The following is a 27,900-nucleotide window of genomic DNA, read 5'->3' as shown; positions in this document are numbered from 1 at the left end:
TTAGATCAAAACAGCAAATTCTTTAATGTAATTTACCCTGTATCACTGAACAGTCACCTCTTGCTAGCACAGAAAAAAAGAGTTAATGCCTTGGACGAGACAGCCCCACTAATATACATCTAAGGCACGGAGCCAGTTAGGTGCAAGGAGCTGCATAAGGCAGAGAAAGGCAAACAACGATGTACAGTAAGTAAAACCGTTTTTTACTTTTAGATCTGCTGAGAAACAAATGCTAAACCTGAGGTTTATGACAGCCAGTGACCGCTGTCAGCAGGCCACCCCTGTGATTATAGATTGTGTGCTTCAGTTACTCCATGCAACACTAGGGGTCAGTGTTCCCCTATTACATGTGCTGTTAGCTGTATCATGCATTCAAATCTAAAATTTCTCTCTATACTGTGGCAAAATATAGAGTATTTGTAATTGTATTTGTCCGGTACCTGTATGCATCGGACGGACTAGCAACTTTGTGATAACAGTGGACAAAACACACTGCCAAAGAAGTTTTTTTTTAAAAAATTTTCTTCGTCTTTTTCATTAAACAATTTCACGTAATTTAACTCCCCATGCTCATTGATCACAATGCAGTTTTTTTTTATTCTACATTTTTTTTTTGTTTTTTTTGCACAGTAAAGCATTACTACAAATAGATTTCTTAAAATGTGATGGGGGGAGATCAAAGTGTAACATGTTGAAAAATACTGCTCTAAAATAATGTTTTATACAAAATCGACAACCTAGATGGAACAGAACGGTGGGTTTTAAACGGACTACTTAAAGCTGTACATTTAAAAAAAAAAGTAAGAATGTTTTCGATAGGAAACCTATATATAATTCCAACAACAAATATATGCCCCTTTAATTAATGGGGTGTAATGATCTGCAGCAGACCTGCCTTTATGTTGCAATTTTTTAAAATCTATATTTTTATTTTTTTTCTTCAGTAAGCCGTTAGCTGGCAGTGGCAATCACAATGCGAGATTTTGGTTGAAATCGATTAATTTAGCTTTAATTCTGGGAAGGGCCGGGTGGAAACCCAGACACTGATTCTGATTACATCAGGACAAAGGCACAAAACTGGGTACAGTGGATCCTCGAGATGTGTTTATTTTACAATCAGACCTCATGGAAAGTATTAACGCAGTTAAAACAGTCTGTAAACGAACCTGCAGCTTATAAAAAGTAACTCACGACTGATATGTCCTATAGCCTCCCTATGGCTATGACCGCATCATAACATGTAGTTCCATTCTCTCATAAGCAGAGTTGTAATAGTAAGGTCATTTTTGGATTAGGCTGGGTGGGGGGGCGGGCACGAGGAAGATGGACGTAATGGAAGTACTGAGTTTGAGATTCAGGCTTGTATGATGAAAATCTGTCCATCCAGCCGTTTTTTAAACTATTACAGTAAAAGTGATTAGGACATATATGTCCACTGTAAGTACTGTAAATCGTTTTACTTTTGGCAAAGTCAGGATGTCACAAGAATACAATCCCTCCTGCCCCTTTAAGTTTGAAATGATTAACATTTCTGTTTGTCTTCCACATGGTGAGCGTGGGATACGGTCCCTGTAAGGGTGAATCTAATGATCTACCATGCTGTTATACCACTGTGCAACTCTCCCACCAGCCCCTCCTCAAATCTGCACACACATATATATATATATATATATATATATATATATATATATATATATATATATATATATGAAAAAGTTGATGGGAGTTCGATGATCCCTGATCGCTTTGTTTTAAGCCTGTCCCTGTATTTATGGCAAGTGACGCTATGAACAACCAGGTTCCCTTATAACTCTCATGTCTTTAACAAGGGATCACCTAGCCCCACAAAAAAAATAAAAAAAAATGAAGCAACTGTACCCTTGAATTGGGATACTTAAAAAGATCTATACACAGCATTGCCTGATCCCTACATAGTCTTCGTCCTATTAAGGAATTCAGGGCGGAATGTGATATTTTTTTAGTCATTTAAAAGTGATCTTGTGAGATGCCCCCCTCCAGCGGGGAAGAGGGTAACTACACCAAGCTACATCCTATAGAAAGTGCCTTCATCTGCATCAAAATATGCACTCAGCTGAGGCACAGTGACCCCACCCAAGGTGCATTTTGGGTGAAGGGCAAAACCCTGGGTGTTAAATATTGCGTAGCCTCTCAGAGAGCTTTGTCTCCCGAGGCGTCTTGCTCTTTATGGGTCCAGAGGTCTTTGTGAGGTCGACGTCCAAAACCTTCATCATAGTTCCCTTTGCTCTTGAAGAGTTGCTGGAAGTGAGGTTTGCAGTAAAATTCTCCGTGGAGGGCTGCGTAGCTGCCCAGGCTGTGAAATACAAAGATAGATGGTGTGAGGATAGGGGCAGTTTGCAGTATGTACCGTATGTAAAGCATTGTTTTGGGCATACCACCAGCACTCAAAGGGTTAGTTTCAATCTAGAATTGGTAGCCACCAAACAGTATTTATTTGTAAAGTGAAATTACAGTCTATCATTCAGAGGAGCACTACCGTTCTAACAAAAAAGTATTTTATTAATATACTAATTAGAACACGTTGCCTGTAAAATGAAAAAAGAAGGGAGTTAACTTAAAGGGACACTAGTCACCAAAACAGCTTTAGCTTAAATAAGCAGTTTTGGTGTATAGAACATGCCCCTGCAGCCTCACTGCTCAATTCTCTGCCATTTAGGAGTTAAATCCCTTTGTTTATGAACCCTAGTCACACCTCCCTGCATGTGACTTGCACAGCCTTCCATAAACACTTCCTGTAAAGAGAGCCCTATTTAGGCTTTCTTTATTGCAAGTTCTGTTTAATTAAGATTTTCTTATCCCCTGCTATGTTAATAGCTTGCTAGACCCTGCAAGAGCCTCCTGTATGTGATTAAAGTTCAATTTAGAGATTGAGATACAATTATTTAAGGTAAATTACATCTGTTTGAAAGTGAAACCAGTTTTTTTTTTTCATGCAGGCTCTGTCAATCATAGCCAGGGGACGTGTGGCTAAGGCAGCATAAACAGAAACAAAGTGATTTAACTCCTAAATGGCAGTGAATTGAGCAGTGAAACCTGAGAGGCACGATCTTTATACACTAAAACTGCTTCCTTAAGCCCAAGTTGTTTTGGTGACTATAGCGTCACTTTTAATCCAGCAGTAATAAGGTTCTTCACTGTAGCTGTGCTTTGCCTCACTAGGAATCCAATGTTGCGCCAGCAATGATTCTCAACTCAGTGATTCGCTATAAAAAGCATCGCCTTCCACTTTGTTTCAAGGGCATAAAGCAGTCCGGAAGAAGAATCAGGAAGTGCCAGCTTCTCGTGCAATCGGCACTTTTATAAAAAGTGTGAACGGGTGGACACTGTTAACCCCTAAAGCACTTCAGCACCCTGGAGAGGTTTAGGGGTTTGGAGAATTCCTTTAAACGTAACAAGTATTTATTTTGCCGCAGTGCCTACAAAATAGAATGGCTAAAACCTTTACTATAGGAATAAGGGCTCGCGGGTCGTACACTGCGTTTGCAATGAAAAACTCTGCAAGATGCATGAGGATGCACCCACCTATCATATCACAGCCAACAACGTTCAGCTTCAATTAACAGATAATGTACACACTATTTCACACTCTTATCTCTGCTGTAAAACAGACAGAAATGGAATTTAAATAATGTGCACGCCAGCAAATGTCTAGATTCCGTTTGATATGACTTGGGTTTGCCAGATCCAACACTTTTTCCTGGACATACATTACTTAGACCAAGGGTGCCCAATAGGTAGATCCCCAGATGTTGTAGAACTAAAACTCCCATGATGCTTTGCATGCCTTCAGAATGACAAAGCCTCATGGAATCTGTAGTTTTAAAAACCATCTTGCAAAAGCATGTACTGCGCAACACTGGAAAAACATGGTAAACCCAGCAATATGTAGGATGTTTCCCAGACATCACCCCTTCGTGTTGGGCAGCGCATGCTTTTACAATTTGTATGATTCAGGATTCCTCTAAAATTGACCATTTACAGCCTGCACGATGAAAATACTGCAAGGCAGCACCTTTCATGCGATGCCCATTGATTCGTATATGTCAGGGCTGTCCTGGTAGATCCCCAGACGTTCTAAAACTACAGATTCCACAATGCTTTGTCATTCTAAAGGCATGCAAAGCATCGTGGGAGTTGTAGGTGTTCCAATAAAAGGCTACCTACCAGCCATATGAGCATGCGCTGCCACACAGTCTTGGCATAGAGCCAGACACCCAGCGTCCGCATGCACACAACATTCTCACCAGGTCATATTTCCATAAAAGGAGAACTTCGATGTTCACATAGTAATTGTTTTTTTTATTTCTCTTTTTTTTTGTTTTTTGTTTGTTTGTCTTCAAGACTTCCTTTTTTAAAAAAAACTAATTAAAAAAAAAAGCTGACTTCTCAAACACTATGACTGATAAGACCTATCAGTGTTATATACTAAAGTGAGACCTATCAGGATTTCAAATTGTAGGCCAAAATAGCCGATCTCTCAAAGTCAGCTTTGTTTTCGGTTTGGGTAATTTTGGCCTTAAATTCACTTTGAATGCCCAACAATGCATGTTTTAGTGACTTATCCTGTATGTATTACAGACACAGATTACTTGGAATCATTCGTTTAAACCCATTCAACCTACGTCCCAAGTACCGACAGCCAGAATGGTACTTACCGCATTCACCTACCTCCCTGAGCACCGGTACCGGCCACTACACACATACAGGGTTGTTCAATAAGTGTTAATTATTAATTCATTTCACATTTCAGACCAAAATAGCCGAACTGGAAACAGATGACTTGGAGAGTTTTTCCAATTCGTCTACTCTAGTCTAAACTTTGAAAATTTACTTTAAATTCCAGACAATTCACACTTTTCCGGATATCCTTTTTACTGAGAACTCGTGATTATCTTTGGGGACTTACCTCAGTTTGGTACTGCAGTGCTTGCAGCAGAAGCAGCTATTGTGAAATATATGTTTGTCGGCCACCAGTCTCTCCATGGGGTAGACTGTCTTCTGGCAGGAAGAGCAGAGTTCTCTAACAGGGGGTTTCACACTAAAAGACTGCGGATAGAAAAACCAAAGTTTAACGCTGCTTGCAGGTCAAACAGACGGAGAGAAGGGGAAGCATGGGGTAGCAGCGAATACATACTAACCTTTGACCTTTGAACCACACTTCCTGCAGGGCTGCAACCCGAATCCTAATTCACAAAGAAATGGCAGGGGAAGCTTGGTTAGATAGGATACACAATGCAGCCTTTCACGCATCTCCTTCCTCTCAGATTAGACACTAAAATGAATTCTTAGAAGCCTAGTCTCTTGTCAGTGGGGGTAAGGGGGCCTGTAAAGGTAGCGTTTCCCAAATATTCCATTCACTCATTGAGTGTGCAGTGCTGGCACACTATTAGTTAAATAACGGATAAAATATTTCAGATAAAATTACATAATGATATAGTAATCGACTGTAACAGCTGGGGTTGGATCTTGCAAAAGAGGCACTGGGCAGAAAATGTTGGGTTTGCACATTCTAAGCTACGTCTATCTAAATGGGAAGTAAAATTAAATGTTAAGTAACACTGTAACCTAGAAAACCTTACTATGTACCATCTTTTCTATTTTAGCATTCTGGTGCATCGTGTTTATGTTGTTTTACCATTCATTATTACGCTATTTATTAGGGTCTTGTCCATCAGCCTGTGTTGCTGTGCGTGATATATGAACTAAATTGGTTCACAAAGAGTTAATAGGAAGCAGTGTTGGTAATACTTTGTGACACTACGAGTACAGAAAGTGGAAGTGATTGGGTAAGGTAGAATTAGCACAGCGACTTCTATGCAACTGTTAAAAGAGGATATTACTCCCTTACATAAGCAGGGAGCGTGTTACACAGATGAGTTACCCGTTTATCACCTCCTAGATGAGCGATTTGTTCTTATGCTTTATGTCAGCTGTAGGCAAATTACAATTGGAGGTGTATTTTGCTTATTTCAACCAAATTAAGCAAATTAAGTTATTTGAGTGATATTGCGGCAGCATTCTCCGCCAATATTTGCCATCCATGTCGAATAGAATCGATAGATAATGAGGAAGTGTAAATGTCGCATCATCGAGTTGGTTGAAAAGAGACAGGCTGTGCGTGTCTTAAAACCCATGGACAGCACTCGGGGACTATAGGCAGCATAACCACAACATAGAGCTGTAGCAGTTATGTTGGTTAATTAGTTATTGAGTATTAACCATGGATTTAACCCCTTAAGGACCAAACTTCTGGAATAAAAGGGAATCATGACATGTCACACATGTCATGTGTCCTTAAGGGGTTAAAGGGACATCCTAAGCACCCAAACTACTTCATGTTACTGTATTGATACTGCACCTTTTCTCAAATAATGTAAAATATGGCTGTTTCACTGAAACTACAATGTTTACATTTTGTTCAAAATCACTTTTGTACTTCCGATCAGAAATATATAGTCAGCACAGGCCCTTTTTCCTCAAAATCTTCAATTCTTTTTAGATCTTCACAGCTTAGTCTTCTCATAGAGAAGCATTGGATTGGTGGTTCCTCATGCATCACATGGGCCGTAAGTCTGAAATGCCCCTTTACGAGAAGCATTTGATTGGACAACAGATCCATGATCTCACTGTGGGTGGATCAGGCTGCAGGGAGGAGACTGACTTGGCCCTGGACTTCAGGTACGTTTAATAGCTTTCTGCAACTTTTTAATGACTCTATTTGATTAATTACGAAACAAATATCATTGGTTTTTTTTGGGAGAAACCTAGAATGTTCTTTTTACTTGCATTTCCATGGCAGGATAAAAACAGAATCTCTCCGACGGAGATTAACACTTCATGGGCAGAATCGTTGGCATCTGTACCAATGGTACTTACAGGGCTGAGGTTTCATACTAAGCAGGTAATTGTATGGTATAAGATATACTTACATGGCCTGCGGCTGCGCTGGGGATTTTAGCTTGGAACATTTTTCGGTATCTGTACCTGGGCTCTTAAGGTTTAGCAAATTCTCATCTAAGGACACAAAGGGTGAGAAAGATATGGCTTGTTTAAGTTGATTTTACTTAGCAAAAATAAAATGTAACAGAGAAGTGAAAAATGCTATTTTTTCCCATACCAACTCCCAATACACAGAGACTTATGAATATTTTCCATATGCAAATAAAATCAAGATAAAATTACTAAACGGGCACTCTGGACCTTTAAAGCACTTTAGCTTGCTTACATGCTTTATGTGTTAAGAGTGTATCCTCTTATCATTTTTACAGATATCAACAGAAATTGGCACTTTTGTAAATTAACCTGGTTACACCTCCTGGCTATAGAGCAGATAACAGGTCATGCTACTTCCTGGTTTGCAAAGTTCAAGAGGTAGACAATTGCCCAGAGCACCTGCCTTGCAAAGACTTCTCACTGAGCTTTATTGGGAAGTCTGTGATTGGACAGCAACAGAAAGTCTGGGCGGGGTTAGAAGGGGAAGGCTTTCAAATGCTGGAGACAACTTTTCAAGCTGTTTTAAGATATACTCCCAATCAAAAATTGTATGATTAAATGCGTGCATGTTTTCATTTGGGGTATATCTACGAAACAGTGATTGTAACTTATTTTTATTTGGGGAGTGGGGTGTTCTTTTTAAGAAAGCTTTATTTAAAATTTTGTCACAATAAATTTTAACACAGAAGCCCACTCTACTTCTTTAGTAACAATTCACTTTTCTCTGTCTACGATGCAGATTTATGTCACCACAATTGGCATTCAATTCCTGGCTTAAGATGATGGTAGTTGTCACCCAAATGATCACTTTCTGTGCAGTTGTGAGATCTCTTCTTATATGGATCAAGCAGTGTCAGCCATTTAAAAAGAGCGACCCGTGCTCAGAGACATTCCTGATAACCCAGGGGACTAGGAGTCAGAACAGTTTGTGGTTTTAGATCTGCCGGGTGCGGAGTGGCAGCAAGGGTACAGAGGGGTTAATATAACGTGTTTCAGAAACCTGTGTCATATCCGTTCACCCTGTGGCTTTTGTTATTTCCTGTCAAAACACCCCATCTTTTACAGATCCATCAAAGCACTCTCAGCACTCACCCCGTCTGTGTCTGCAGGCTGACAATAAAGCTAGCATTTCAGGGCCAATTAGAAAGACAAGCTTAATTAAGGGGTATGTCAGCTTAATTAACGGTGTTATCTCCTGTGACACGAGTCTCCATCTGCACACTGACAGGCTAAGTAATTAACATTATGAAAAATAATATTCGTGTATAGATTGCACAGGACCAATTATACTTTTTCATCTGGATGACAAACCCTATGGCTGCTAAGGATTACAACTCCCACAAAGCACAGCCACGGTGAGATGGCACAAATTGTAGTCTTTGGCTTTCAAATTGCAGGAGAATGGTACAACATCCATAACGCAGCCAGCCATCAATGGATAAGGCAATGTGGCAGTCCAAATACTATAGACTGCTACTCCCTTTATCCTCGGCCAGCCATTATTGTTGTCTTCTCCCTATTTTTATCATAGTATTACAGCTCATCGAGAAAAATAAGTCTGATTGCTATGCATAATATCTGCTCTGCAAAACACACAGCTATCTGTCATCCAGCTACCCGCTCTGTAAAACACACAGCTATCTGTCATCCAGCTACCCTTTCTATAAACACACAGCTATCTGTCATTCTGTTACCCTCTCTATAAACACACAGCTATCTGTCATTCCTCTACCCTCTCTATAAAACACACAGCTATCTGTCATCCAGCTACCCTCTCTGTAAAACACACAGCTATCTGTCATTCCTCTACCCTCTCTATAAACACACAGCTGTCATTCCGCTACCCTCTCTGCAAAACACACAGTTATCTGTCATCCAGCTACCCTTTCTATAAACACACAGCTATCTGTAATTCTGTTACTCTCTCTATAAACACACAGCTATCTGACATTCCGCTACCCTCTCTGCAAAACACACAGCTATCTGTCATCTAGCTACCCTCTCTGTAAAACACACAGCTACTGTCATCTAGCTACCCTCTCTGTAAAACACACAGCTACTGTCATCTAGCTACCCTCTCTGTAAAACACACAGCTATCTGTCATCTAGCTACCCTCTCTGTAAAACACACAGCTATCTGTCATCCAGCTACCCTCTCTATAAACACACAGTTATCTGTCATTCCGCTACCCTCTCTGCAAAACACACAGCTATCTGTCATTCCGCTACCCTCTCTATAAACACATAGCTATCTGTCATTCCGCTACCCTCTCTATAAACACACAGCTATCTGTCATTCTGCTACCCTCTCTGTAAAACACACAGCTATCTGTCATCCAGCTACCCTTTCTATAAACACACAGCTATCTGTCATTCTGTTACTCTCTCTATAAAACACACAGCTATCTGTCATTCTGTTACCCTCTCGATAAACACACAGCTATCTGTCATTCTGTTACTCTCTCTATAAACACACAGCTATCTGTCATTCTGCTACCCTCTCTATAAACACACAGCTATCTGTCATTCTGTTACTCTCTCTATAAACACACAGCTATCTGTCAGTCCTCTACCCTCTCTATAAAACACACAGCTGTCATTCTGCTACCCTCTCTATAAAACACACAGCGATCTGTCATTCCGTTACCCTCTCTATGAAACACACAGCTATCCGTCATTCCACAACCCCCTTTAAATAACACACACTATCTATCATTCCACTACCCTTTCTATAAACACATCAATTTCTATAATACATGTAGTTTTTGTCTATACTATCTCTGTTTTAGTGATAAGATTCCCTGTACTCAGCCCTTCCACTATGATGCACAGTAAACGGTTCATGCTTGTTCTCTGCCCGATAATTAGATGAAAATAACTTGTGATGACGAAGAAGATATTCATAGAAGTGCTGTACGAGCCTATCACCCAGCACCTGTTATTACAGAAATAAAAGAAAACCAACATCAGATAGGAACCAGAACTGGGAACAGGGGAGGTGACATATAGCAAGGCGAGAGGGGACATTGAGAAAGCTGTTTGTGAGATATAGGAAGTGTGAGGGTAAAGTGAGCAAAGAGAGGGGCGTACTGCTATAAACTACTGAAGCCCTTCACATAGAAAATATACTAGAAAATACTGACCGCTAGAGACCCTCACAGCCCCTCTCTCAGCAATGCCAGGGTTACAGCATGTGATTATAAGATCAGACCCCCTTACTGACTAGCTACAGACCCCCGCAGCCCCTCTCCCAGCAATGACAAGGTTACAGCATGTGATAATAAGATCAGACCCCCTTACTGACCGCTAGAGACCCTCACAGCCTCTCTCTCAGCAATGCCAGGCTTACAGCATGTGATAAGATCAGACCCCCTTACTGACTGCTAGAGCCGTAGCACATTATCCATCAATGACAGGGTTACAGCTTGTGACTACATGAAATCAGACCCCCCCTTATTTACTGCTAGCGACCCCCACAGCCCCTCTCTCACCAATGACAGGGTTACAGCATGTGACTATAAGATCAGACTCCCTTACTGACTGCTAGAGCCGTAGCACATTATCCATCAATTACAGGGTTACAGCTTGTGACTACATGAAATCAGACCCCCCCTTATTTACTGCTAGAGACCCTCACCCAGCAATGACAGGGTTACAGCATGTGACTATAAGATCAGACCCCCCCCTTACTGCTAGAGACCCCGCAGCCTCTTAATGTTTGGGTTACAGCGTGTGACTATGATACCGGAGAAACTGACGGAAGCCAAGCACAGAGAGATGGACACAGGTTTCTTCAGGAAGGAAGAGATTCTTTATTGGATCACCGATCGGGACTCAGAGGGACTAGCGTCACCAAAATACAGCAAAGTCTGAGTACTGAATACATAGAGTACATTCCTTATATAGCACTGTAGCTCCTCCCACAATTAACTACACCCACACATACCCTTAACCTATTTAATGAATAGAGTCTAAACTCATCCATCCGGTCTAACCACGTGGCTCATCTGATACAAAGGAGAGGGACGCGTAATTCCAGTTCTTACATTCCTGCACCTGGTCAGTACAGTGATGACAGTATCTTAGCTACGTGTAATTAACTAACTGATACTACAAACACATATACATACATATGCCTTGTGGCAATCTTAGCCTGCTAAACTTGTATTTTACTGGAATTACATCACATTCCCCCCTTTGATGCCTCTGATATTTCACAATTACTTGAGGCATCACTTAACCTTGGTTTGCATATACCTCAGGTTACCTGTTCTCGTAGTCTTAATGCATACCTCACAGCTAGGAATGTCGGTACCTCTACCTTCCTGAATATAAAAACACATGTAAATAAACACAATCAAAAGCACATCTTTCGCCGTCATCCTCAGTCTTCGTCCGTGCGATGGAACCTCAGCTTCCAGGATGTGAGGGCTGCAGGGAATGGAGTTCTGCTCGTCTTCACAGGTGTCCCTTCGAGACTTTCCTGGCTTATACACTATGTGATGGTAAGCGGACAGGCTTTATTATGGCCTTCTCACTCACACCTGTAACAATAAGATTTGTAATCCACAATAATTCCTCGTTACTCCGACTGAGTAGTGCGTTTTAACCGGATCTTGCAGGGATTCTCTGGATCTGCTGTAACTTGCCAAGAATCGACTGCTGCTGGTTTAACCCTGGAGTGATGTATCCACGGAGTCACTTCTGCTACTTTTATTGCTGTAGGGGTAGACAAAAGAACAACATAAGGACCTCTCCACTTGGGCCCTAACGGTACATTATTCCACTCTTTAATCCACACTTGATCTCCTGGATGATAACTATGAACAGGGGGATAAATATTCACCGGTAATCTATCTTGTACCCATTTCTGTACCTCCTCCATAGTCTTACCCAACTCTACAACCTGCTGCCGGGTAATTCCTTCTCCCAACTGACTCAAGTCCCCCCTTAAGTTACCAAGTACGGGAGGTGGTCGCCCATACATGATTTCAAAAGGAGAGAGGCCCATCCTTCTGGTAGGGGTACTGCGGATTCGCAATAAAGCTATGGGTAAGAGAACGTTCCACTTAAGTTGGGTTTCCTGACACATTTTAGCCAACTGGTTCTTTATAGTTCTATTCATTCTCTCTACCTTACCAGAACTCTGGGGTCTATATGCAGTATGAAGCCTCCACTTTATACCAAGCATATGAGTCAGTTGTTGTAGGCACTGATGAACAAAAGCTGGACCATTGTCCGATCCTATAGAACAGGGTAGTCCATATCGGGGTATTATTTCTCGTAGCAGGAATCTTACAACTTCTCCTGCTTTCTCTGTACGAGTAGGACATGCTTCTACCCAACCTGAATAGGTGCACACAATTACCAACAGGTAACGATGTCCACCCGATTTAGGCATCACTGTAAAGTCTATTTGTAGATCGGACATGGGGAGTCCCCCCATAAACTGGACTCCTGGTGGCTTTACTGGTCCTTGTCTTGCATTATTCTTAGCACACGTTACACATCTGCGTACAATGGCCTGAGTCAAGTTGGACAATCTTGGTATGTAGAAATGTTTCCTGAGAGATTCTTCTGTACTGTCTCTCCCAGAATATGTCCCATTATGATAGTTCTGGACAATTTCTACTGCTAGTGATGCTGGTATAACTATTCTTCCATCTTCTAGCTGATACCACTTGTTCTCCAAATACTTTCCCGGTTCAGTCTTTAACCACTCCTCTTCTTGAGCTGTATAAACTGGAGTCCATTGGGACAGTGGAGTTGGTATAAGAGCAGCTATATGCCCTACATACTCCTGTCTTCCTGATTCAGCAGCACGCTTAGCTGCACTATCTGCCATCCGATTTCCCTTGGTTACATCACCATCTCCTCTCAGATGCGCTCGACAATGTATGATACCGACTTCTTTCGGCTCCCACACTGCTTCCAATAGTTGTAGGATTTCAGCTGCGTACTTGATTTCTTTGCCTTCTGAATTCAGTAGTCCTCTTTCTTTATACAAAGCTCCGTGGGCATGAGTGGTTAAAAACGCGTACTTAGAGTCCGTATAGATATTCACTCTTAAACCTTCAGCCAATTGTAACGCTCGTGTTAGTGCTATTAATTCTGCCTTTTGTGCTGATGTTCCTTTCGCCAGTGGCCGAGCTTCTATCACCTTGTCTATTGTTGTTACTGCATATCCTGCATAGCGGATCCCTTCTTTCACATAACTACTGCCGTCGGTGTAATATTGAACATCGGGGTTCTGGATGGGAAAATCACGAAGATCTGGTCTACTTGAAAATACTTCATCCATTACTTCCAAACAATCATGTTGACTTTCAGTAGGTTGCGGCAAAAGGGTAGCTGGATTTAAGGTGTTTACAGTCTCTAAATGCACTCTTGGGTTTTCACACAACATTGCTTGATACTTGGTCATACGGCTGTTACTAAACCAATGATTTCCTTTGTAATCCAACAACGTCTGTACTGCATGTGGGACTCGTACATAAAGTTCTTGACCCAGAGTGAGTTTATCGGCTTCAGCTACTAGCAGGGCGGCTGCAGCTACGGCTCTTAGACAAGGTGGAAGTCCGCTGGCCACTGCATCCAGTTGCTTAGACATGTAGGCAACAGGTCTTTGCCATGATCCCAAGTACTGTGTCAATACTCCCACAGCCATTCTTCTTTGCTCGTGTACATATAAGTAGAATGGTCGTGTGTGATCAGGTAGACCTAATGCTGGGGCACTCATCAAAGCCTTCTTCACATCTTCAAATGCCGTTTGCTGTTCTTGGGTCCATAAGAAGGGGTCGTGCTCTGTACCTTTGATAGCTGCGTACAGAGGTTTTGCTAGTATCGCATAGCTGGGAATCCATATCCTACAGAAGCCTGCTGCCCCCAAGAATTCTCGCACTTGTCTTCTATTCTTGGGTATTGGTATTTGGCAGACAGCTTCTTTTCTCTCTGGCCCCATAATTCTTTGACCTTCAGAGATATGGAATCCCAGATACTTGACAGTTGGCAAACACAACTGAGCCTTCTTCCTGGACACCTTGTATCCTGCCTTCCAGAGAATGTGTAGTAGATCGTGCGTTGCTTGCTGACATTTTTCTTTTGTAACTGCTGCTATCAACAAGTCATCTACATATTGTAACAATACACATTCTCCTGGGATAGACTCGAAATCCAGTAGATCTTGACTTAGAGCTGAACCAAATAGGGTAGGTGAATTTTTAAACCCTTGGGGCAGTCTTGTCCAAGTCATTTGGCGTTTTGAGCCCGTTACAGCGTTCTCCCACTGGAAAGCGAAAATACATTGGCTTTCTGCGGCAATTCGGAGGCAAAAGAAGGCATCTTTGAGATCTAAGACTGTGAAGTAAGTAGCCCCGCCCGGAATTAAAGCAAGCAGGTTATATGGATTGGGTACAACTGGATGTATGCTAACAACCGCATCATTGACTGCTCTTAAGTCCTGCACAGGTCGATACTCATCTGTGCCGGGCTTTTGAACAGGCAGTAATGGGGTGTTCCAGGGGGAAGTACAGAATTTTAGGATACCATACCGTATGAACTTATCCAGATAGGATTGGATGTTCTTCTTAGCCTTCTGCGGAATGTGATATTGTCTTAGGCTCACTGGATAAACCCCATGTTTCAGTTCAATTTTTATTGGTGGAATATTGCGGGCCAGTCCTGGTGGGTTGTTCTCTGCCCAAACTCCTGGTATGTTAAATAATGTCTCATCACTCCTAGGGTTTTGGCTAGTCAACACTGTATAAAGTCGCCACTCTTCTTCCTTTGGTACGGATAAAGTCATAATACCTGAAGGTCCATTAAACTTTAAAGATGTTGTTCCATCTGGTAGGAACGTAATCTGCGCTTGTAATTTTGATAGCATATCACGTCCCAGCAATTGGACTGGACATTCAGGCATATAAAGGAATTGGTGTTTTACTACGTGGCCTCCCAATGTACAGAGTCGACTTTTAAGAACCGGTTTTTCAGCACTTCTTCCAGTTGCTCCTATCACAGTAATAGTCCTTCCAGATGGAGGAGCAACTAGATTAGTCACCACTGAATGTTCAGCACCAGTGTCGATCATGAACGCACTCCTTTTCCCCCCTATTGATACATCGACCATAGGCTCCGCTCGACCAAGGGGGATGGAGCCCGGTCGGTATCAATAGTCCTCCATGACCGTGTCAGCCAATCCTACAAAGTCCCTACCTTCTCTATCGCGAGACCTTTGCGCTGCTGGAATATACCTGTCTTCCCTAACACTTCCTCTGTTCCCATTACTCCCTCTATAACCATTACTCCCTCCGGGACCTCCTCTACCTCTCGCTCTGCCTCTAAAGTTTCCGTAGCCTGCCCTGGGTTGGTCTCTCTCGTACTGCTCTCTTTGCGGACATTCGTTCCTCCAATGCCCTTCTTCCTTGCAATACGCGCATTGATCCCTACTCAAAGGCTCCCTACTCCATCTATTATTGCCTCTATCTGGGCCCCGTTTATCTACGCCTGCGATCGCTACCGCTAGCATATCAGCCTTTTTACGCATCTTGCGCTCTTCCTCTTTCTTACTTTCTGTATCCCTGTTCATATAGACCTTATTTGCTACCTCCATTAGTTGGGTGATGGACATACCTGCAAACCCTTCTAACTTTTGTAGCTTGCGCTTAATATCTCCGTAAGCTTGGCTGACAAAGGCGGAGTTAACCATTCGGGAATTGTCTGCGTCTTCCGGATTAAAGGGGGTGTACAAGCGGTACGCCTCCAATAATCGGTCATAAAAGACACTGGGCGCTTCATCGCTTTTCTGGATCACCTCAACTGTCTTCGACATGTTAATGGCTTTCTTTCCTCCGGCTTTCATGCCAGCAATTATAGCGTCTCTATAGGCTCTGAGTTGAACCATATCAGCACCATTTACGTTCCAATCGGGATCGGTGTTGGGATAGTGTGTCGCGGCCCATGCTGCTGGATTGGCTTGGTTCAAAGCACGGGCTCTATCCTCTAATGCTTTAATGGCTGCTTGATTTATTCTTGTCCTTTCCTCATAGTTAAATAAAGTCATTAGTAACTGCTGGCAATCAGCCCATGTCGGATTATGCGTCTGTACTATTGAGGTGAACAGATCAGTCATGGCTTGTGGTTTCTCAGTATACGAGGAATTATGGGTCTTCCAGTTTAAAAGATCGGTTGTGGTAAATGGGACATATACGAAGACTGGGTCAGCGTGTGCCATTTGACCTGCGGCATCGATATAAGCTGACCCGGGATTCAGACGAAGAGGCATCTGATAGTGCTTTAATTGTTGGGCACCAGTCAACTGTCGGGTTTGGATGGGGCTACGTAGGGAAGCGTCAGTCATGGGTTCCGGTCGGGGAGATATAGGGTATGGGGATGTGGGAGGTTGGTTTTGGGAAAAGGTAGTGAATAGAACACTTCGGGCCGAGCTAGATGAAGCTTGACCGGAAGTCTGAAGTGGCGCCAAATCAGGATATTCGTTTCTAATGGGGGTGGGTTCTGGTTCCGGAAGGGGAGATTTAGTACGAGGGGGGGTGGATCCTGTACTGGAGGAGGAAGCGGAAGTGGATGAGGGTAATGAGGGAAGGGTTACAGGACTTCCTGTATTTGCGTCACTTCCTCTTACCGGAAAGTAAGGGGGCGGCAAAGGGATCTCGGACTCAGGGGGCGTGTCCAAAATGGGCCTAACACCAGCCCTAGTGGACGAACAAGTCCTAGCTACCATGAGGCGACACTGTTCCTCGTGGCATGTCCGGAGCCATTTTGGCGAGTCATTTACGGCCTGTCTCCAACAGTCAATATAAGGAAACTGGCCGTAAAGTTCAGGCCTACCCGATACAGCCACGTGTAAGCGCTGTACCAGAGTTGGATCCAAACTGCCACGTGGCGGCCATGCCGCAACCAAAGTAGGCCACTCCCTAGTACACAAAGTGACCAAACGTACAGGAGACATCTTTACCCCAAAATCACAAACTTTGAATCCCTTTTTAAAATTCTTAACCATACATCCTAAGGGATCCGGAATCGTTGACTGCGACGCACCCATACTTAACAATGGAACGTCGTCGACAACGAATACTATACACGCGTACTATTCAACAGTCACACCCGTTTCCTCTGGCAACAGCACCACGTGGTACGGTTACCAAGTGAAACGTACACAATAACAATAAACACTCAGGGAATTCCCGTACACACACAGCTGCTACACCAGTCACTATATAATCAATATTATGCCCTTTGGCGTAACTACACAGTCACCCACGCTATAATTCTCTATATACGAATTACCCGTCTATAACACACCCAGTAACATCGTCTTTTACAAATAGCGGTTACAGTACGGTTAGCATAGGTCAAAGCACAAGTTAAGGTCACAATACAATTATTAGTGGTTATGGTGTTAAACATGCAATGGACGACAATGATTAGTACTTATTATACAATGTCAGTAAATATACAGGGTTATGGTACCGTGCACTATAATACAGCAACACACTATCAACACTCTCGCTAGACGGCTGAGCTCGCGCTATCTAACAAGATATACACTTTACTAAAACAATCGTTAACACATTTACAATTCCCAACTAAACTATTGGCCAGTACCTTGAATGGACTACCTAAAACTATATACACCCGTTTTGGTTAGCCACACTGCCCAATCACCACATATATAGCGAGCTAGAGAACCGAATTTACACAGGCGCCTCTTAGTCGTACTATCAAAAGTCTAGTGGGTTCCAAATTTACACGCCTTCCCACTTAGCCCAGATAGGATGAGAACTAGCGAACCGAATTTACACAGGCGCCGCTTAGTCTCCCGGTCCCTCCGACCTAGCGAACGTAATATACACCCTAGAACGCTAGTCTAGACAAGACACCGGTGTCCGGCTAGGGCTATTTACACCAGGACCCCGCCTGACTAACCAAATCAAACGGTCTGACTAAAGAGCGTTCGATCGAGCGGTGCGCCTTCGCTCCTTCCCTCCGACAGAGGGGGCAGATACAGATTCAAAAACCCCTTTGGGCCTACCGCACAATCGGTATACCCCTAGCGGGTCCTGCCGTCTAAAACAGCAGTTGTCTTACCTCCTCGTTCCTGAACCTGAGTTCACACTCATCGACGGGGACACCCCAGCACTTCTCACGTAGAGGCCGATGATCTCCTGGACAACAGACCAGTGGCGCCGAGACGAAGGGAGGTCCACGCAGAAGTTCAGGGGTGCAGCCGTAGAGAACGTGGGCAAAGATAGACCGTCTCACGCCTCTGCCTCTCAGCTACCGTTGAACGATGAGCTTCCCGGCCAATGCACCAAATGATACCGGAGAAACTGACGGAAGCCAAGCACAGAGAGATGGACACAGGTTTCTTCAGGAAGGAAGAGATTCTTTATTGGATCACCGATCGGGACTCAGAGGGACTAGCGTCACCAAAATACAGCAAAGTCTGAGTACTGAATACATAGAGTACATTCCTTATATAGCACTGTAGCTCCTCCCACAATTAACTACACCCACACATACCCTTAACCTATTTAATGAATAGAGTCTAAACTCATCCATCCGGTCTAACCACGTGGCTCATCTGATACAAAGGAGAGGGACGCGTAATTCCAGTTCTTACATTCCTGCACCTGGTCAGTACAGTGATGACAGTATCTTAGCTACGTGTAATTAACTAACTGATACTACAAACACATATACATACATATGCCTTGTGGCAATCTTAGCCTGCTAAACTTGTATTTTACTGGAATTACATCACAACTATATATGAGATCAGACCCCAGCCTACCAGAGAAGTGCCAGTTATTTTGCATCTTGCCTCCCCTGGGGCACACACAGGATGTACGGGAATCCAGTAAAAGCACTTCCTGGAAATGACTCGATCAGATTTTAAAGTGATATATAGACTCATGTATATTAGCTTTAGTAGGCAGGAATGGGACATCGGAGTTAAATAGCCCAATTCTGGCTCCTGTGACATGTCCTGCCTTGTATAGTACAATATATAATCAGCATGGAAATTTAACCTATTCCCATCAAGCTTAGGCAGCCAAAGGAATGACCTCTCCACACATCAGTTCATCTGTTCATACATAAGAAAACCCAGGTTGTCTGTCTATATAGCATCATGTCTGTCTCTTGCCAAGCCTGCCTATCTATTGAGCACAATTTTAAAGCTACATAACTCTCTGCCCATGTTCCTGTCTATCCCACCCCCTGTCTGTCCATCCCATCACCTGCCTACCCTGTACCTGTCTATCCCACCCCCTGTATGTCCTGTGTCTGTCTATCCCACCCCCTGTATGTCCTGTATATGTCTATCCCATCCCCTGTATGTCCTGTATATGTCTATCCCATCCCCTGTCTGTCCAGGTACCAGTCTATCCCATCCCCTGCCCTATACCTGTCCATTCCATCACCTGTCTGTCCTGTACCTGTCTATCCCATCACCTGCCCTATACTTGTCTATCCCATCACCTCTGTCCTGTACCTGTCTAGTCGATCACCTGTCTGCCCTGTACCTGTCTATCCCATTACCTGTCTCTCTTCTACCTGTCTGTCCCATGACCGGTCTGTCCTGTACCTGTCTATCCCATCACCTGTCTGTCCAGGTACCTGTATATCCTATCACCTGTCCTTGTACCTGTCTATTCCATAACCTGCCCTGTTCCTGTCTATATAGGTGTTTATATTGTGATTGTTAGTCCGAATGCCTGTAAAGCATAATGCCTGTCAATCCCTAAACCTGCCAAACCCCAGCCTGTTTGTCCTTTTACACTATAATCCCATTCCCATCAGTCCTTGTGTGTCTGTCAATCCTGATATATGTCTGTCTTTGTATTCCAATGCCCCATATTCTATCCTTGTACAGTCAGCATTCCATGTCAGTTCTACGCAATGCAACCAGTTGAACGCTTTGAGTATTCTTTTTGCCATATCCCTGTGAGTAGGGGACTGTCTGGTTAGAGAGTCGGTTACGTGATAAATCCACATGTCTAAAGCAAGGTACATCTGGAGAGCACATGCACACATCCTTGCTTTCTTCTGAACGAGTGCAGATTTAGTAGAATTACAGAATATATCGGTATATTGCTGCGTCTGTGACTCTTGTTAATCTGGCATCCATATCATTGCACACGCTATAAGCGTCCTGTTTGTAAGCCTCGCTGCACACAGAATTATTTACTAAACCGTGAACAGACGGAAGTTGAAAAAGATCATTTCAAATTTTACACTAAAATAGCCGAATTGTAAATATTCTCTAAACCCCTATGTTTCCAGCTCAGATGTTTTTGACAAAGTTCCCCTTTCATTTGCTGTAAATTCATAATATAACAAATAAACCCAATGTATGTACGTTATCCTGGGAATCAACACAGTAAAGGAGGAGACTATATTTAAAAGAAGAAAAACTACCACAACAAGAGGTCATAGTCTTAAATTAGAGGGACAAAGGTTTCAAAATAATATCCGGAATTATTACTTTACTGAGAGGGTAGTGGATGCATGGAATAGCCTTCCAGCTGAAGTGGTAGAGGGTAACACAGTAAAGGAGTTTAATCATGCGTGGGATAGGCATAAGGCTATCCTAACTATAAGATAAGGCCAGGGACTAATGAAAGTATTTAGAAAATTAGGCAGACTAGATGGGCCGAATGGTTCTTATCTGCCGTCACAATCTATGTTTCTATGTGTCTGTCTGTACATGTTATGGTCTGTGTGTCTGAGTTCTAAAAAGTTGCGTCTTTAAAGTCTGTTGGGCTGTTTTTACTTAAATAAGAAAGCTAATCGGAACTGCATGCAGAACCAAATTAATAGGAAAATTCAGCTAATGGCAATGACTAAACCACAACAAGAAGGCTAAATAGTGATTCAACATCAAATATTAATGGAAATATTTTTTACTGACTACGTGAAATATGAGATCAAAGAGAATACTTCGATTAAAACAGACCAATAGATTATAGCAGAGCTATGAGGTTTTTTTTTCACTAAAATCTGTCTACGTGTTTATTGTTTTAAAGGCAAAATATGAACTGCCTTATGGGTTTTCTTTCTGACGTTATCTAAGGCTCAGTCAGAATGTTGATTCGTTTTTATAACTTAGCATTTCCTTTTTATAAGAACATGTGCTGTGTGTAGGTTGACTGTTGGCTGACCTCTGCCTAACGAACGTCAGCCGTCAAATTGCCCAGAACGAGAAGTCGATTAACAATCTGACATGGAAAACGTGATAACGTAGCCCATCATTTTAAATAGTTTAATGACTTGATGACAAAAGTTCTCATTTTGACAACAGGACAGAAATTTTTGATGAAGACTTTGATTATGCTAAACAATTTTTTTAAAAAAAAATTCAAAACAGAAAACCTGCGTCGAATTGTTAAAGAGGATCAAATACACCACCTACATTCACCACCCTAAAAAAAACAACAACACGACTTAGGTCTCTGGAGGGAAGAAATGTGATCTCTCTTTGAGGTGGGGAATAAAAGACCTGTCTAATCCACTAATTGGAATTCTATAATCTTATAATTTGCAGCACACTGAGGTTTCCAGAATCCCCACCTCCAAGCGCCCAACAGAGAAAGAACCGCAACGGGGGTCTGCAACATACTGTAAGGGGGGCACTGAAGATGCCCACACATTGAGTACACTGTGAAGGCTAGGCTACAGTTAGTTATGCAGGATTGGATTTTTGTTGTTGTTGGGTTTTTTTTTTTATTGAATACTTCTCTTCTTTTGCCCCCAATTCTGCCTCTGCTCTCCGACCTGCATGGTCTTCTGACAATTAAAACTGTAGCTCCTTTGAGCAACGGCCTCTGTCATCTCGTTTTTGTTGTTATCTGCATGTAAATTACTTGTTTTCAAACATCCTCATTTTATAGTAATTTAAGTCCGCGCTGTGGAATATGTTGGTGCTAAATTTATGCAAATACCGGTAATCATAAAAACCTCCAGAAACTTGCGCTGCGCCCATAAAGGACTGCTAATGAGATACGCCTAGCAGTGTTTTAACGGTGTTAAAGAATTACTCCAAGGAATGACTACTGCAGTGATTTAAAGTGGTCATGGTGCCTGGAGTCTGTATGTGCAGTGTATCGCTAGGAGACCCTGCACATGCACAATTTAACCCCTCAGCTGCCGGAAGTGTAACTTTACCTTTGTCACAAGCCAGCCCAGAACTAAAAGTCACGGCTGTCTAGTGTCAGTTCTGTGCAACATCGAATGGAGTCGGCTGCAACTTCCACGGCTCAGTCGAAGATGGAAGCGCATCACCGGACCACCAGGGACCCAGGTAGCAGGGCAGACTGTTGCTAAACGGTTTGCCCCATTATCTGGGTACTGGGCCACGGTACCCCTTTTATCATTAGTGGGCTGTAGTGGTTATAGTGATTAGAGTGCCTATTTATTGTTTTTGTTTAAATCAAGTAAAATCTTTCTTGTTTAATAAAAACAGTTGGTTCAGCTGTAGCCCGGAGAATATTCCTTTAATATACTGTGTGTGCGTGTACATGAATAAACCAACTGATAAGAGCAAACTGGGTCAAGCATTTCCAGCGCGCTGCCCTCAGAAGCAGGTTGGGGGGAAAAAACGCACAGAGCGCTGGCGTAAATATGGGGTTTGGGTGGGGGGAGGTTACCTCTGGTGGGGTAACAAGGAAAGCAGAATATCTGTGTCCGAAGCTATGCAGCTCCCTCCTACCTCACCGCGCATGCTAGTGAATACAGACAGGGTTATTCAATGAAGTGAGAATTTTACATTTAAGGCCAGTATTGCCACACTGAAAACAGAATTGGCTCTTTTGACCTACATTTTTAAATTCGCTTTGAATTCCCGGCAATTTCCGCTATAGCGAATAAGCGTTAGATTGCTAGAATAAGACCAAACTAGAAGCAAATCTTCTCCACTACACTAGACTCCAGAACTTACAATCCGTGAGCACTAAAACCTTCACAGTTAATGCAATGACAGGAAGAAGCCAATATTCATCAATTTAAAAAATTTATCAAAAAAATATTGAAAAAGTAAAAAAAAAATATATATATATAAAAATATCTGACCCAGAATCTGTAGGCCGTACTTTTTTGCTATATATAGATGTGCATACGACCATCTAGGTATGAAATTTACCGGATAATCATACAGATCTGTCAAACATTGCGTGAACAATCTTGGTTTGGTTTGTTTTTCAAGTCGACCTAAAAATCCTGCTTCTGCTTATTTTTCTAGTTTCGATTTCCGTCTGTCTGTAGGTCTCTATCACTTTGTGTTTGTAAAACAGAACTACAAAGTATATCAATGTATTGATGTGTCTCTGCATCTCTGTCTTTTACCTAGTAAGGCGATTTCCTGAACAACTCTGCAAATGAGTCGCACTTATGCACCCCAATAGGGATCTTCACTGGTGTTCAAAATTAATTTCTAATTTAAAGCCAAAGTATTCAAAATGGGAGCATATCTGACGTGGAAAAAAAGATTGCCTTAAATTTGACAATCACTTTAAATTCATGGCAATCTTCGCTTGCGAGAATTCAAAGTGAATTACAAATTTAAGGTCATAATACGAGAGATTGAATAGTTCTCCGTGACTATATATAAATTGCAGAATTTTTCCGATTCATCTACATTGGTCTAAATTTTGCAAATCGAGTTTCGTTTCACGTCTTGGTGAACTAAACCAGTAATTGTGAGGATGATAGAAGGGAACTGATCGTTTGTTTGTTTTTTCTAAAATAGCAAAATCAGAAATAAATTGGGGTAGAAGGCAGCCTCAAAACTAAACACTTCAATATTATATGTTAGTGGTTATGGTGCTATAAAAGGCTGTGGGTTTTGTACCTGTGGTTGATGTCAAACCAGAAAAAATAATAATAAAAAAAATAATATATTTATATATATATATATATATATATATAGTTGTTTTTATTAAGATGTAATTGAAAGTGATTTAATATCACTACAATCTCCTGACCTTGAAGTGCCCCTGTGTGAAATCTTAGATAGCTTATTTGTGCTTTTTTTTAATAATTAACTGACATGACATCATTTAGCCAATTGTAAAAGGACGTACAGCCTCCGGCTACTGCTTACTTCAAAAGCGATGAAACGTTTCTAGGATTTACAAAAAATAAATATAAATATATATATATATATATATAGAAAAACTGAATTTGGTAACTTCGATCTAAATGTTTTCAATGAGGCTTACAGACCGTTTGTGATTGCAAAGGAGTTTGAGATTTATACATTTTTTTAAAATCTGCCTGTCTGTCGTAAACGTAGCATTCCTGTTTTCAGTCCACTAAAATTCATTGTTCAAAGAATGAACCCAAATTTGTTTAAAGATCAAAATCAGACTATTTGATTTGCTATGAATTGTGTAGAAGTTTCCAAGTAATGGCAAATTTTCGGCCAAAATCAAGTTAATTTAAAAATATATATATATATATATCTCCTTGACCTAGATTTAGAAATTCCCTTGATGTCTGGCTTCAGGCGTTGGATGAGTGTGTAACTTGCACTAGCATTTTTTAGAACATCCTCGTATTATTCATTTTATTATACCCGTCCCCACTTATTGGGGAGATCTGGAGGTTTATTGACTAAACAGTGGGCTATGACGGAGGCATCTTTGGGTCTATTTACTAAATAGAGGGTAATTTATCTAGGGGTTTATTTCGGCTGTCATGACTCGAACAGGCAAAAATATAAAGCTTTTGGAAAATATCCTCAGCGCAATTATTTTGACTTAAATAGAGCGGATCTATTGTATGCTTACCTCAATTCACTGCGTAGAATAAACCCCCCCAGGATTTTATGATATATTAGCATACCCTTCCCAGCACTTCTAGCGCTCCAGGTTCTCCCATGTGGGTACCAGAGGGTATTTTTTGGAAAGGCCCGGACACTGATTGATCTACCTGCTCTCGGTGAAGACAAACCATGAGAATTGATATTTATTGCAATCAGATAAATTCCCTGATCAGATAGACATTGTTGATACACGGCATTGAGATACAAAAGTTCCATATAAAGAAATAAAGAGGAAGTCATTCAAACGGCTAAACCCAGGAAATGTCAAAAGAGACCGCAAGCTTTTGGAGGACTACACCTCCCATGATCCTCTGCTTCTTACACAAGAACTAGGGATGTACCGTTTGGCCTGCCCTGACCTAAGACAGTGATGGAAAACCTCTGGTTGTTGTGGCACAGCTGGGGAGCTGCCTGTTAGCCACTCCTGGTCTAGACATATACATGGGGTATTTACTAAGGTGAACGTTCAACATGAATTTCAAATCCCAGGCCAGAGTAGCCAAACTAAAAGCATAGCTAACTTGGAGAATTTTTCCAATTCGACTACTTTGACCTTCACGTTAAATTCTCACGTTAGTGAAAAAAAGATGTAGCTGTAGATTAGCGCTGTTATTTCAGTACATGTTATATGTGATATAGTGTATGTAGAATATTATATGCCATACACATCTGCAGGATATGGTATTGCCCTGTACCATGCTTCCCTACAGGATATTGCATTTCTCAGAATTATCTCATAGGCCATCTCTATTTCTTAAGCCATATTACTCTCCAATTCATGTGATTTATCTGTATATCTCTTATCTGCAAATTATGACTGCCACATCTATGTGTGTGTACATGTTATCATATGGGTGTGCAGGAGATATATATATACATATATATATATATATTCTACATCTTGCACAGATATAGGATAACTGACGATATATACAATAACCTGTAAGTCCATGTGATAACATACAGATATATATCATATACTGCGGTTATATGATACTGTACAGATTTATTTAATGCCCGCCTAAGCCATATAATATTATAGATATACCATATCCTACTCAGCCATTTAATATTATTATTTTGGACAGCCATATGGTATTATATAGATTTATACCATATCCTATGAATTCATATATTTTAGATATATACCATTCTCTTGCACTGCCTTATATTATAGATATATACTATTACCTTGGACAACCATATAATATTAATTAGATAAATTATCTTGCACAGCCACATGATATAATACAGATGTATACCATATCCTGCTCAGCCATATATGATCGATTTATACCATAGCGTGCACAGCCACATTATATTAAAGATATATTTACAGATATATAGCACAGACATATGATATTAAATAAATATACAATTATGTTCCACAGACATATAATAGATATTAATCCTGTGAAGATATATATTGCTACCATATCCAGCTCAGCTATATGGTATTAAAGATATATACTTTTTCTTGTACATCCATATGATAGATAGATATACAGATGTTCACCATATTCTGATTGGACATATATTATAAATGTATACTATAGTCTGATCACCCATTCATTACATAGTTATATCATATCCTGAGCAGCCATATCATATTATAGATTTATATCATATCCTGATCAGCTATGTAATATTATTGATATAGATAGATATATACTATTATTTTTGCAGACATTATGATAGATATATTGTACATTTATATCATATCCTGATCAGCTATGTAATATTATTGATATAGATATATACTATTATTTTTGCACAGACATTATGATAGATATATTGTACATTTATATCATATCCTGATCAGCTATGTAATATTATTGATATAGATAGATAGAAAGATACTATTATTTTTGCACAGACATTATGACATTATTATACCATATCCTGCACAGCCTTGATAAGACACTCCCTGTAAGTGGTGATGGTGTCTGCCCCCCCCCCCTCCCCCCGGCAGTATTAGACTGTATGTGGTTTGGAGGGTCCCCAGCACTCACCTCATTCCCTGCCTGTCTGTCTGTCTGTCTGTCTCTGTCTCTCTCTCTCTCAGTGAGATGTCTCTCCCTCTGCAGCTTGCTCTGTCTCACAGCCCGGTCCTTTGTGTGCTTGTTTCATGCAACAACGTTTCCCCCTCCCCCTCTTCCTCTCCTCCTTGTTCTATCCCTCCATCTAACTCCCCTCCCTCCCCCATTGCTCCTCCTCCCCTCCTGTTGCCCCTCTCCCTTGCTCCTGCCCAAGTTATCTTGCCCTGATAGCCCACTCCCATCTCATTGCCACAACCCCCCTCCATGCTTTCACTTGTTGTTGCTTTATATTTTTATTAATGCTGTGTCCTTTTCTCCCATTTTACCTGCAGCCCCCCTCCTCCCCTTGTTTCCCCTTACATCATCCCTTCTTGCCACATCTTCAGCGCCTTCTGCTACACTGACAGATAAACATCAAGCTGGCTTAGCATTCTGGGAAAGAAAGTCCAAAAACAACTGAAGTGCCACAGGTTGGCCACAAATAGCCAACTATATAAAGTTGGCCAAATGGCAGTCCCTTCCAGCTGTCCAAGCGTTATGTGTGTTGCAGTTCTACATCTGTTTGGGAGCTACCGGTAGTAGACCATATTGGGGTTAAGTAAAAAACACAGGAAATGACCAAGGATTTGCAAATTTTAGAAAAAAAAAAAAGCCAATTTAGACAAAAATTGTGGGAATGGAGAATTCCTCTAATTTGGCAATTTTGGACAAAAATTAGCAATTCCCGACAGACATGCAGATACAAAGTAGATTAAAAACTTTCCCCTGCCTAGCTATGTTTGCCTGTATTTGCCCCGAGTTCGCTATGAACTTGGTCACATTTTTGTAAAAAAGACCCCTCGGTATATTTTAAAATACTTTTACAGAACAAGATGCGCAGTAGGAGGAGTCACTATAGGCTCCTACACGGCTGTATCTTTACTAGCCTGGACTTTACGTTAGTAATGAATAGATAGTTGATGGCCTTTTTTTTACCAAAAAATTAAG

At 41.5% G+C, this 27,900-nt stretch overlaps 1 protein-coding gene across 2 annotated transcripts; it reads right to left on the bottom strand.

The window, feature by feature from the left end:
• On the bottom strand, positions 1–27,025 carry LIMD2 (LIM domain containing 2). 2 transcript variants are annotated; one of them, XM_063459416.1, is made up of 5 exons: positions 26,887–27,025; positions 6,969–7,053; positions 5,178–5,222; positions 4,946–5,085; positions 1–2,332 (listed from the first exon to the last, which is right to left on the bottom strand). In XM_063459416.1, the coding sequence occupies exons 2-5, from the start codon at positions 7,005–7,007 to the stop codon at positions 2,170–2,172; spliced, it is 387 nt and encodes a 128-aa protein (XP_063315486.1). In that variant the 5' UTR covers positions 7,008–7,053; positions 26,887–27,025; the 3' UTR covers positions 1–2,169. The 2 variants fall into 2 exon arrangements, with proteins under 2 accessions (XP_063315486.1, XP_063315487.1); XM_063459417.1 differs by lacking the exon at positions 26,887–27,025 and adding an exon at positions 18,845–18,864.
• Between the last annotated feature and the right edge of the window lie 875 nt (positions 27,026–27,900).

This window comes from Pelobates fuscus, chromosome 6 (assembly GCF_036172605.1).
Source record: "Pelobates fuscus isolate aPelFus1 chromosome 6, aPelFus1.pri, whole genome shotgun sequence".
NCBI classification, from domain to species: Eukaryota; Metazoa; Chordata; class Amphibia; order Anura; family Pelobatidae; genus Pelobates; species Pelobates fuscus.
The sequence above is the reverse complement of the archived record's forward strand: the minus strand, read 5'-3'. Positions and strand labels throughout refer to the sequence as shown.

Excerpts from the sequence above, each read along its gene's own strand:
- LIMD2 (XM_063459416.1), bottom strand. The coding sequence starts at position 7,007 with ATGTTCCAAGCTAAAATCCCCAGCGCAGCCGCAGGCCAT. Across the intron at positions 5,223-6,968 it reads CCAGCGCAGCCGCAGGCCAT|GATTCGGGTTGCAGCCCTGC; the intron begins GTAAGTATATCT and ends TTTGTGAATTAG. Across the intron at positions 5,086-5,177 it reads GTGTGGTTCAAAGGTCAAAG|TCTTTTAGTGTGAAACCCCC; the intron begins GTTAGTATGTAT and ends TTCTATCCGCAG.